General features: G+C 36.7%; 1 protein-coding gene across 1 annotated transcript; it reads left to right on the top strand.

Moving 5' to 3' along the window:
* Positions 1–7,019: 7,019 nt before the first annotated feature.
* krt8 (keratin 8) lies at positions 7,020–12,642 on the top strand. Its single transcript, XM_065249812.2, has 9 exons — positions 7,020–7,464; positions 8,538–8,746; positions 10,612–10,672; positions 10,755–10,850; positions 10,933–11,097; positions 11,177–11,302; positions 11,387–11,607; positions 11,720–11,763; positions 11,856–12,642. Exons 1-9 carry the CDS (start codon positions 7,123–7,125, stop codon positions 12,098–12,100), a joined length of 1,509 nt encoding a protein of 502 aa, XP_065105884.2. The 5' UTR covers positions 7,020–7,122; the 3' UTR covers positions 12,101–12,642.
* Positions 12,643–12,883: the final 241 nt, after the last annotated feature.

The raw sequence follows: 12,883 nt of genomic DNA, 5'->3' as shown, positions 1-12,883 counted from the left end.
GACGCCAATTGGGCATCGTTTAAATGCCATGGCCTACCTGAGCATTGTTTCTGACCATGTCCATCCCTTTATGACCACCATGTACCCATCCTCTGATTACTACTTCCAGCAGGATAATGCACCATGTCACAAACCTCAAATAATTTCAAATTGGTTTCTTGAACACGACAATAAGTTCACTGTACTAAAATGGCCCCCACAGTCACCAGATCTCAAACCAATATCTTTGCATCTTTGGGATGTGGTGGAACGGGAGCTTCGTGCCCTGTATGTGCATCCCACAAATCTCCATCAACTGCAAGATGCTATCCTATCAATATGGGCCAACATTTCTAAAGAATGCTTTCAGCACCTTGTTGAATTAATGCCAAATAGAATTAAAGCAGTTCTGAAGGCGAAAGGGGGTCAAGCGTAGTATTAGTATGGTGTTCCTAATAATCCTTTAGGTGAGTGCATATTTACCCATTATGGGTCAAAACTAACCCAACTATTTTTAGAGTGTAGTAACCATGTTTTTGTGGTTTTACAGTAACTGTAGCAAAAGCATGGTTAATATTTGTAAGGGAATTGTTCATTGTCACCTATATTCGTTGGACGTCCAAATATTTTGTCATTTCCTTTAAAACATGACATCTGATACAGTCATTTAAAAAAATGCTTCATAGTTAGCTAAAACATGGACAAACCCAACCACCCAGTTTATATTAACCTATGCTGGGTCACTTCATCCTTAAATGCTGGGATGTTTGAACTTATAATTGGGTAAAATATGGACAAACCCAATTATTGTTTTAAATCTACAACCTATAGAAAATCTTTATATTTGACCCGGCCGTGGGTTCAAACAACCCAGCATTCTTGTTTGAAACAAACCAGCATACTCTAACCTAAACCCAACAGTTGGGTTTGTCTACATTTCACTCAACCATGAGCGGAAACAGCCCAGCATTTTTTCTATACGTATACCATATTTGTGGTGGGGTTAAAGATAATTTCCAGTGAAAATTTTGTGTGACACACCTTGAGGGAGTGAATTAAGAGGAAATTGCTTTTATGTGAGTGTGTGTACAGTATGTTGGATTAGGTGGAGAGTTGCCAAATTCACAAGATAATGATCAATAATACACTGAACTGAACAGCTGAAACTGCCAAACAATTAACCAAAACAAACGTCAGTTCAAAGTACCTTAATGTGAAAATGGATTAAACATTGTTGAAACTTAAACCATTAAAGCTTTAGTTGTCATTGTCCATCACATAAACACAAATGTCAGACTGAAGGGGTGTAATTCATTATGATACGCTGGGGTGTGAAACAGCTGTCAAAGGGTCACAGTTGAGTTATCAGTCACAATGATGTGATCAGAGTCAATCAATGCTCAAATGAGAGAGATTCAATTATAATATTTACACTTGATAGGATGAAGCATAGATCAAAATGTGCAAATTATTTGATTTATAATTGAATCACTGCAGGAATTGAAGCACAAATAAATAAATAAATGCATTAATGATTTTTTATGATTCAGCCAATGATTATACAGCAAGCACATGTTGAATATGGCGTCCTCATACAGTAGGTGTTTACAAACACCAACATGTTACTAAGAAGAGGATAGGTTGGCATGATCACTATGTGACATTAAATGATATCTGGTCGTCACAAACACAGACATTGTCAGCCTAAACATCTAAAGAAAGTAAGGGAAGAATGTTTTAATCAAGTTATCTTCAGGGCAGGGACTCGAGAGATAAAAATCAACGAAATGTCTTAAGAAAGTTAAATGCGGTCACACCTGTTTTTAGGTGTTGAAAAATGCCAGAATGGATTCCACTGCGACGACAACATTGAGTTCATATTTGTTTGTGGGTTTGAATGTTTTAAATCATTGCATGCATTACAAACTATTATTGCAGTTCTGAGGAACAAACACATTCAGTGTTTGAATAAATGTTTAAAGACCCTTAATGACTCTCATTATAATGAAAATCTTCATGTACATTTTTGTCAATTTGTTAAAGGGATAGTACTGTATGAAACTTCTGTCATCATTTACTCGCCATCATGTTTATCCAAACCTGTATAAGTTTCTGTTGAACAAATGAAGATATTTTAATAAATGATGGTAAGTGCACAGTGGTTACAATCATATCCTGTATTAAAATATCTTTATTTGTGTTCAACAGAATGAAGAAACTCATACAGGTTTAGTACAACATAAGGGTGAGTAAATGATGACAGAATGTTTGGGTGAACTATCCCTTTAAGTCGCACTGCATTTGATTGCAATGGACAGTTATTATGGTAACAAACCTGAAAGGATTTGTTCTTGCTAATGGTTCGGACATGTTGTGCATAGTTATCATCAGGCCAAATCTGAAAGTCAGCTTTTACTGCTGGATGGAAAAAGATATGTTTTATTTTATCTGGTTCCTTTAAGAAACAATAGCCGGGTCTCCTTTGCTGGCTTAAGGAAAGACCAGCGCCTAAAGTAATCATGACTCACTGAAACCCATGGAAAAAGATTAAAGGAAATGTTATCTTAAGTTGCTGCACATTAAGGGAAGTTTTTCAGACTAAACCAGGACTAGGCCTTAGTTATATTAGGACATTTCAGTAGGTTTTACAAACATACCTTACAAAAAAAAACATAACTGATGTGCATCTTAGGACAAAACAATGGCACTGATATATGTTAAGATAAGTCAGTACAAGATGTTTTCAAATGAAGGCAGCTCAAACATGCATTTTGTCTGGGATAAGCCCTGTCCGGGACACCTTTAAGAATTTTAAAAGGCTGATTTTACACATGGTATTAACCCTTATGGGTTGTTTTTGTCTTAATTTTGCCACAACTTTCTCTGTCTCTGACAATAGACCCTGGGCAAATTTACCACCCTTTCGGGTTGTTTGTGGATAAAAACATCCACTAAATTAAATGGCTGTAAAAATGTATCAGATGAATATTTTTTCTACTTTTTTGCATAAATCTTTTAAAGGTGCAGTGTGTAATTTTTAGTGGCATCTAGTGGTGAGGTCGCGAACTGCAACCAACGGCTCAGTCCACTGCTCACCCCTCGCTTTTGAAACACATAGAGAAGCTATGGTAGCCGGCACCGGACAAACATGTCATCGTCAGAGACAACTTGGTAAAAAAATGTGTCCGTTAAGGGCTTCTGTAGAAAAATGGCGGCACAAAATGGCGACTTCCATGTAAGGGGACCCTCAGTGCATGTAGATAAAAAGGTCTCGTTCTAAGGTAATAAATACATAACGGTTCATTATGAAAGGTCTTTATACACCTCTTATAATATAGTTTCGTATATTATTTTGCATTTCTGTCAAGAGATCCTTCTAAAAATTACACACTGCACCTTTAATCAACCTCAGGACTGATCAAAACTACTAAATGTTTACAAACATTTCATGATGTTAACTCTTTCATTGCCAAGATAAGTGATGCCACTGATTTGGGGAAAAACGCACAAAATGACCGATTTTCAATATAAAAAGTGATTGTGGACTAAATTTTACCTTTTTCACAGTAGGCATGTCAAAGATTAATAAAAACATTGGCTTTGATGTATTCGTTTCTGTGCAGCATCAGATTTTATTTTTTTCCTCCCTCATTTACTGTTTATTGCTGTTTTTGCCCCATTGACTTCCATTAAAACGATATTTTTTATTGCAAAGCCATGACACTATATAATCATGCATTCTTGATTGTTGGTGTTTTTTCCTTTTGCAAAAAGGTCAAATTTGTTATTTTTCCTGTTGATCACCATGTGGAATATTAACCCTTTAGTAGGCCTCTGCAAAAAACAGAGCTTAATTTCTGCATGTGCGTGCATGTTTGCGTGTGTGTGGCAATTAAAGAGTTAAAATTGTGGAAACATTTAGTAGTTTTGATCATTACTGATGTTGATTAACAGATTTAGGCAAAAAATGTGAAAAAATTACTCGCCCACGAACAACCCGAAAGGGTAGTGAATATGAATAATGCACAAGGGTTTTCGTGTTTTCGTCGATCGAATCACAAGTGGATGAGATAGAGTTAAAAGTCCAGGAGAAACTATTTGACATGTGCACCAAAGCAGGTATTTGCATTTTTGGAGAAACCGCATGATGTTGTTATCTGACCTAATTACCAGGGCTTTGAGGCATAAGAATAAGCCACACCAAGACCTGATGACCCAACCATTGAAACACCTGTTGATGTTATCTGAGCGGTCAGTAGTGGTATGGAGTGTACTTGAGAAACAGGTCGAGGTTTGAGGAACAGGTCGAGGTGGATGTTTAAACAGATGTTTGAAGGTTTTGTTTAAATGGATACTTTGAAAGTGATCTGGTATTTCAGGTCATTAATGTGGTCAAATGAAAGCTTTTGAATGTCCTAAAACAATTATTAAATCAAGATGGATGGACACAATGACCACAGATCTTCATTTTATAAACTAATGCAGAAACTCATTGAAATAACACATTTGTTGTGCACTCTCAGAAATAAAGGTACAAAAGTTGTCACTGGGATGTACCTTTAAAAAAGGTTCTAATAAAGATAGGTGGTCATGACGTGACGTTAATTATTTTGTGTTCGTATGGTTCAATTAAATGTAAAAAGGTTAAAATTTCAACATAAATTTGCAGATTACTTGCATAAATTCTCTCTTTTTGAGGACCAAGTCTAAAATTTCTGGTTTTATTTCATTTTGAAAGAATATTTGGGGGATAATTGCAAAAATTTCATTTTGGTGTAACCAGTCTGTGTCAATTGGTGTAACTAATATATTTTAAAACAAAAATATAAATATATTCATAAAAACGTGGAATAAAATATAATTATCTATAGATAGTATAGGGTAATATGATTTTTTACATACATTTTTACATCATTTTTTTATAAAACAGAGCTGTTTTCGGCATATGTCAGGACAAATATTACGAAAACGCATTAAAATTTACATTTAGAAATAACTAATAAAATTATATTTTAAAATGATTACGCCATCAAGGTGGATAAAATATTTAATATTTCACATTTTTTTGGCACAATTGGCGGTTACACCATTTGACATTTTCATAAAAATGGTGCATTTTTTATTTTTTTATTGCATACAATCAACATAAATACACTATGTGCATTGAAATTAACCTGATGCATGGTTTTAAAACAAGTTTTTTTTAAAGATTTTTGAATTTTTCATCTTGCCAAACCGTTTTTGTCACTGACCCATGTACCTTTGAGGTCCCAGTGCAGTATGTACCAATGTTTAGGTACAAATGTAAACTTTACCATCCTAGTGACAAAGTTTTTACTTGTACATTTATACTTGTAAAATTAATTCTTATAAAATTACCCATGGTCTATTTATAGTAAAAGTGTACTGTATTAAGCATGTTTATTTGGTGGATTGATGACCATTTGTGACCCTGCAAAGTAATTATTTTGTGATTTATTGTTATCTGTATAAAATTATCCTATAATGTAAAGAACATTTTGTGAAAATATAACCTTGATATCTTTGATTTTGAAGTTTCTAAGTAAGGTCATGTCAAACATTGAAATCAATGACTGAAATCAAACTTTAATGCTCCTAATCTCATTATTAGATTATAGATTACCTATAGATTATAGATTATATTACAAAACCTAAACCTTGATTTCACAGACAGGGTCACATATGTAAAACCATGGTTTTACCACCAAATGGTTACGAAAGCAAACCCATGGATAATTTGTGGTAGCCACACTGTAAAAAAAATGGCTGCCTTTTTTAGTTTAATCAACTATGATTAACAAGTTAACTGACTATAATTTTATCTTACTATTATTTTATATTGTTAAAATAAGTCAACTTTATTTTGTAAGTTGTAGCAACTCATCTCTTGCCAAGACAAATAAAAGTAAGTTAAAACAACTTGTAAACCAGAGTTGATAAAACCAAAAATCATTGGTTATTAATTAAACCATGCACTGTATAAAATTCTTTGCTACTTTAAATGTTTTTGTTTCATTTGTAAAGGGCAAACCCAAACCCCCATGAAACTGAACATTTAAAGTGATACCAACCCCTTTATCTATCCCCTAAGCATAATCTTTCTGGTTTCCCTTGTATCACAATACAGACAATACACACTTAAGACTCAAGCATCATCTGTAAATCAGAGGTTTCAATAACCTTAAGCTGTTTTCATAAAAAATATACCACCTGGTATATCTACAATAACCTCAGCATGAACATAAATCTTAAAGTGTCAGGATTCCAGAATGCTGCAAGGCCTTTGGGGTGTTTATGAGATCCACAATGTGTGACAACTGAAACAAAAATACTGCTTACAGTCCTGTCTTTCAAGTTAGGATTGTTTGCAAAGTATTACACCATGCGCCGTATGTATGTTTAGCTCAACGCTAACAGTCGTGCATGTTCTAAACCTAATATTTTCATGTTTTGGGTCATCTTTGTGCTTTAAATGCATATACAGCACCTGTATAACATTGATCACACATGCTGCAGGTAATGTTAAAGCATGTGAATACTTTAATGCCGAGAGCTAAAACTTGGCGGCTGTCAGAGATGAATTTAAAGCCTTCCAGGTGCCTTATTTGAATAGGCAAATGCGTAGGCTCAAAGTGTATTTGTATGAGATATTGCTTTGTAGTTTCACTTTGGGGTTGCATCGGTGCAAAGCAAGTCTAGTAAATAATAATATTTCCTAAATCGAGACACATTTTGTTTCTGTGATCTATTCATTTACAATACAAATAATAAATTAACCTAAGCCAATGACATGCCATGAAGTTATACATTTTTTTTAAGTCCATTCCCAAACTATATTTCTCTATGGTGGGCTACCAAAACATCCAGTTAATGGCTAAATGAGGAATGCACTGTAAGAACATGAGTATTCAGTTTCAGCCACACCCCCGTACTTAACATCTCAATACCGGCCAATCACAGCCCTCCTCTGGCTCCTCCCACTCCAAGGCAGATATAGTAAGAGGTCGAACTCCAGTTCAGTCTATCTGCTCGGGTTTCTCCAGCACAGCAGACGAAGCTGTTTCCTCCTGCTCTCGCTTCCCAGTTCATTATCGGCAACCACAAGACCAAAAGCAAAGCAAGATGTCTTTCACCAAGAAAACGAGCTACACCGTCAAGTCTTCTTCCGGTGGATCTGTGCCACGCAGCTTCAGCAGCATGTCTTACTCCGGACCCAGCGTCAGCCGTCAGAGCGCATACACCGTACGCAGCTCCTATGGAGGTGCCAACCGTGGCATGAGCTCAGGTTCACAGTACGGTATGGGCTTCGGTGCCAACGTTGCCCCTATTCAAGCCGTCACCTTTAACAAGAGCCTCCTGGCTCCTCTGAACCTGGAGATCGACCCCAACATCCAAGTCGTCCGCACCCAGGAGAAAGAGCAGATCAAGACTCTCAACAACCGTTTCGCTTCCTTCATTGATAAGGTGGGTGCTTAAAGCTTTAAACTTTATGTTGTTTCCATATGGTGCACATTAAACTTGCTAGAAATGTGATAGGAAATGCATACTGTACTGTAGGTGGTTCGATAAGTAAGTTAACTTCACATCAGCATATGGAAAGGTGGAGAAAAGGGTGTGTACAGGGTCACAGTTTGGCTTTATTTGTATGGGCTGCCCTGAGGCTCATCTAAAAAACCCTCGTGTAGAGTCCACACCCAAATTAGGACACAAGCTTGCTATCTGCATGAAACGTCATCATTTTCATAAAATGTAAGGAAACGTTTTAAGAGCAGATAGTTAAAGTGCAATAATATCTTTTCTTGGGAGTTAATAATTCATTCGAGTAGCCGGGGTCATGTTCAGAATAGGACTGTATAGCTTACGCAACAGCGATCAAAGCAATGCGACCACAAGAAATATTTTACTCATACTTTAAGAAGTTTTGTATTGTATTTGAGTGAGCTTGGACACCTTTATGTAACTAATCTTATTTTCGCTCTCCACCCACCATTCACACTTTAATCTCAAGGCACTATCTAGAAGATCTGAGTTAGATAGTTTCACCCTAAACTATTTAGATCAGTCAAAACGTGATACCTACATGAATGTATAACCCCAGGGCGTCACTTTAAGGGGGGAAGGTAGGACAATATTAAGACCCCATGCACTATTGAGGCCCCCAAAGATAATTTTATTAGTAGTAACATGGGTGTGGTAGAGAGCCCAACCTCGTATTTTTTTTCATAGGGGCCTAAATTGCTAGTGGCGCCCCCTGTGCATCTCTCTTCATTTCAAATTAGGAGCTGGAAATGCTCACTTTAGTCACCCGACCCGGTGTCTTATTGGAACATGAGTCACTGTTTCCAAGGGAAAAGCATTACAAACTGAAAACACATGCCCCCGTTATGATTTTAGCAGAAACAGGGCTTTCCATTGTGAAGATAACTGAGCCACATGCCACATGTTGGCATATGGTTGTGCTTTAGTACATAAATCATGTTTGGCACAAAAAAAGTATTTATTTGATATTTAATCAAACTCTTGTTTTGCCAACGTAGGTACGTTTCCTGGAGCAGCAGAACAAGATGCTGGAAACCAAATGGAATCTCCTTCAGCAACAGACGGTCACGCGCTCCAACCTCGATGCCATGTTCGAGGCCTACATCAATAACCTCCGCAGACAGCTCGACGGACTCGGCAACGACAAGATGAAGCTGGAGGCCGACCTGCACAACATGCAAGGTCTGGTGGAGGACTTCAAAAACAAGTGAGTGTTTTAAATTCAGTTCGGATTAAGGCAACTGCTGCGATCACTCCCTGGTGTGTTATCTTATTATTTAACCTTCCGCTTGGTTTGGACTTGTTGGATTATTATTAAATATAACACCCCATTGATAAAACATATTTAAATTACAATTAAATGTGAGTCAGCATGAGTCACATAGATCACGGCGATTAAACAAACAAGTACACAGCAATTTTTATGGATCTCTAGACAAATCTGATGGGCTTGTTAACGTTAAGGCCCATGATGAGAGACGACTGAATCCACGTGATGTTTCTCGAAATAAATATGGAGCACTGATACCCCCTAGTGTATGAAAGTTGTATAGTTCTAAACTTGCAGAAAATGTTTTTATTGTTTAATATTTTCTAGTTTGAATACAAACATAAATATTGTCTCTGTGGCACTATCAAAACATTTTTGTTTGTTTAAGCATCCAGTGGTTCTCCAACGTTTTGGTGTAAAATGTATAACATGAAACAATATCAGATTGTATCAACATATTAAATAGTATTTTAGTAGCCTTTTTTTTCATCTCACGCCCCTAGTTAAACAATTGTGTGAGGTCAATGTGAAACAATGCCTTGGCACTCTTTCCAGACGGGGATTTTTCAGGAAGCATTTTTATAAAGGATAATTTTCACAATTCCTTTGGGGGTCGCTACACTGCAAAAAAATAAATTTCGTAGTATTTTTGTCTTGTTTTTAGTAAAAATATATAAAAAATCTTAAATTAAGATGTATTTTCTAGATGAGCAAAATGACCTAGGAAAATAAGTCTAGTTTTTAGACAAAAAATATAAACTATAAGTAAATTAGTGCTTAAAACAAGCAAAAAAATAAATAATAATTATTGCCAATGGAATAAGAAAAAAATTCTTGGAATAAGTTAACTTTTTTTATAAAAACTTAATTCAAGAAAGTTTTTCTTATTCCATTGGCAGATTTTTTTGCTTGTTTTAAGCACTAATTTTAAGAAATGTCTAAACATAAAAAAAATCTTTAATTAAGATGTATTTTCTTGGTGAGCAAAATTACCTAGGAAAATAAGTCTAGTTTTTAGACAAAAAATATAAACGTAAAAAAAATATGAGTGCTTAAAACAAGCAAAAAAAATTGCCAAAAATTCTTATTCCATTGGCAGACTTTTTGCTTGTTTTAAGCACTAATTTTAAGCACTGCCTTGTTTTTAGTAAAAATATAAAAAATATCTTTAATTAAGATGTATTTACTTGATGAGCAAAATGACTTAGGAAAATAAGTCTAGTTTTTAGACAAAAAATAAAAAACTTTAAGTAAATTTAGTGCTTAAAACAAGCAAAAAATCTTTGCCAATGGATTAAGAAAAAATTTCTTGAAATAAGTTAACTTTTTTCATAAACGCCTAATTCAAGAAAAATGTTCTTGTTTCATTGGCAGATTTTTTTTTATTTTTTTTTTTGCTAAGCACTAATTTACTTAAAGTTTATATTTTCCGTCTAAAAACTAGACTTATTTTCCTAGGTCATTTTGCTCATCGGGAAAATACATCTTAATCTAAGAATTTTTAGATATTTTTACTGAAAACAAGACAAAAATAAGTAAGAAAGTTATATTTTGCAGTGTAGAGGCCAAGAAATGACACCCATCAGCATTAAAGGGGACATATCATGAAAATTATCTATATTGTATTTTAAGCTAAAAATTATTTTATGTACTCGGGGGACACCAAAGTTTTATTTTACATCTTTAAAAAGTCTTGTGAAATGTCCCCTTTAACATTCATTACATTGCTCTGTACATTTTGCTAACTACCCAGGCTAACCGATACTTTATTAACCGATATAATTTTGTTTATATGTCTTCAGGTATGAGGATGAGATCAACAAACGTACAGAGTGTGAGAACGAGTTCGTGCTTATCAAGAAGGTTCGTAGATCGCCTTTACTAAACAGATTAACTGTTGACCTACAAATCTTTCCTGATTAAATTACAATCATTGTTGTTTTAGGATGTCGATGAGGCCTACATGAATAAAGTCGAGCTGGAGGCCAAGCTGGAAAGCCTTACTGATGAAATCAACTTCCTTAGGCAGATCTTTGAGGAGGTAAATCACCCCGTCCCTTGAGATATCACTTAAGATACTTTGATAACAAATCGCTCACGTTGTCCTTCTCTTGATCTTGTAGGAGATCCGTGAACTTCAGTCTCAGATCAAAGACACATCAGTCATTGTGGAGATGGACAACAGCAGAAACCTGGACATGGACTCTATCGTCGCCGAGGTCCGTGCTCAGTATGAGGACATCGCTAACCGCAGTCGGGCTGAGGCCGAGATGTGGTACAAGACCAAGGTATTTTACGTTTGGTTACTTCCAAAATGGTTGCGATGATAAAATGCATGGATTATACAATCTCCCGTCCGTTTTTCAGTTTGAGGAGATGCAGACATCCGCCAACAGATACGGTGATGATCTTAGATCGACAAAGACAGAGATTGCAGATCTTACACGTATGATCCAGAGACTGCAGTCGGAAATTGATTCCGTGAAAGGACAGGTACAGAACAACTATATAAACACAAATTGCATGCAATATTGCATATAAACTGCATATGTTATAATCAATACTTTATTTGAACAGCGCGCCAATCTGGAGAACCAAATCGCAGAGGCAGAGGAACGCGGTGAGATTGCTGTTAGAGATGCCAAGGCTCGCATTAAGGATCTGGAGGACGCCCTGCAGAGAGCCAAGCAAGACATGGCACGCCAGATCAGAGAGTATCAGGACCTGATGAACGTCAAACTGGCCCTGGACATTGAGATCGCCACGTACAGGAAGCTCCTGGAGGGAGAGGAAGACAGGTGCGTCTATTGACATCACACGTTTGATGATTCACATATATTGATTTTATACTCATTGCTGTACTGGGGTATGAAATGCAGACTTCTTATTCTTCATCTTTTTTTTCATCAGACTGGCAAGTGGAATCAAGTCCATCAACATCTCAAAACAGAGCAGTAAGTATTGCATTTAGCAAAAAAAACCTTCTTTTGTGCGCTAAAAGTGTTATCCGACCATGTCCTTACTTCTCTACGTTCTGTCTCGATAGCGAGCTACAGTTCCTATCCCATGGAAAGTGCAAGCAGCGGTTACACCAACTACTCCAGCGGTTACCCCGGGTACAGCAGCGGGTTTAGCAGCAGCGGGTACGGCGGCAGCAGCAGCGGGTACGGCGGCAGCAGCAGCGGGTACGGCGACAGCGTCACCCAATCCAAGAAAAGTGTTGTGATCAAGATGATCGAGACTAAGGACGGCAGAGTCGTGTCCGAGTCTTCCGAGGTCGTCCAAGATTGAGCTCCCTCCCCGATCCTGTCCTCACGCCTTTTCACGCATTCCTGACCTTTCCCTCCCAAACTTTATGACTCCAGTCCAAGCCTAGACCGGAATGCAGTCATAAACAGGGTTGTAAAGCAATTACATCGACCCCGAAAATTCCAGAGTGACCTAATAATCTCACTACTCTAGTCGTGCCTTAATCCATATCCACATCTTACACTAAAAATCACTCGGCCGCTGCTCGGCAATACCGTCTGAAAGCTTCACCTTGGACAACATGGAGATCTGCCGCCTGGAGGATCCTAGATGTGTGACACTAACATGAGATAGTACCTTAGCTGAATCGCATCATGCGAAGTAATCCATTAAACATTTTAACTATGAAGGGATATGTTTGCGTTTGCGCTAATTTGCTACCATGTTCGTGGCAGATCCATGTTGTTTGCCTGTTTAGTAGAGTTATTTGCTATTTGATTGACAGATGAGAAAGAAGTTGCCCACTTCATATCTTGTTTTCTGAGGTGCTGTTTTTGCTACCAAGAATAAAGTGTTTACTTAAACATTGTTGTCTTCATGTCATTTGTATATGGTTGATTGGGAATGATAAATGGGAAAATGAATGGGAATTAAAGTCAGGGGAGCAGATACTGAACATACAGCTGTCAGCTAAGCTTTAAACTTTTTCATTTTATATTATTTTGAGTCTGCTACAAAAGAAATGGTGTTCATAAAAAGGGTCGCAGATAATTTTGTGACAGGTAGGATATATTTTATGGCTGTATTAAACTGTGCAAATGAAAC

The sequence above is a fragment of the Paramisgurnus dabryanus genome, chromosome 21 (assembly GCF_030506205.2).
Source record: "Paramisgurnus dabryanus chromosome 21, PD_genome_1.1, whole genome shotgun sequence".
Taxonomy (NCBI): domain Eukaryota; kingdom Metazoa; phylum Chordata; class Actinopteri; order Cypriniformes; family Cobitidae; genus Paramisgurnus; species Paramisgurnus dabryanus.
The sequence above is the reverse complement of the archived record's forward strand: the minus strand, read 5'-3'. Positions and strand labels throughout refer to the sequence as shown.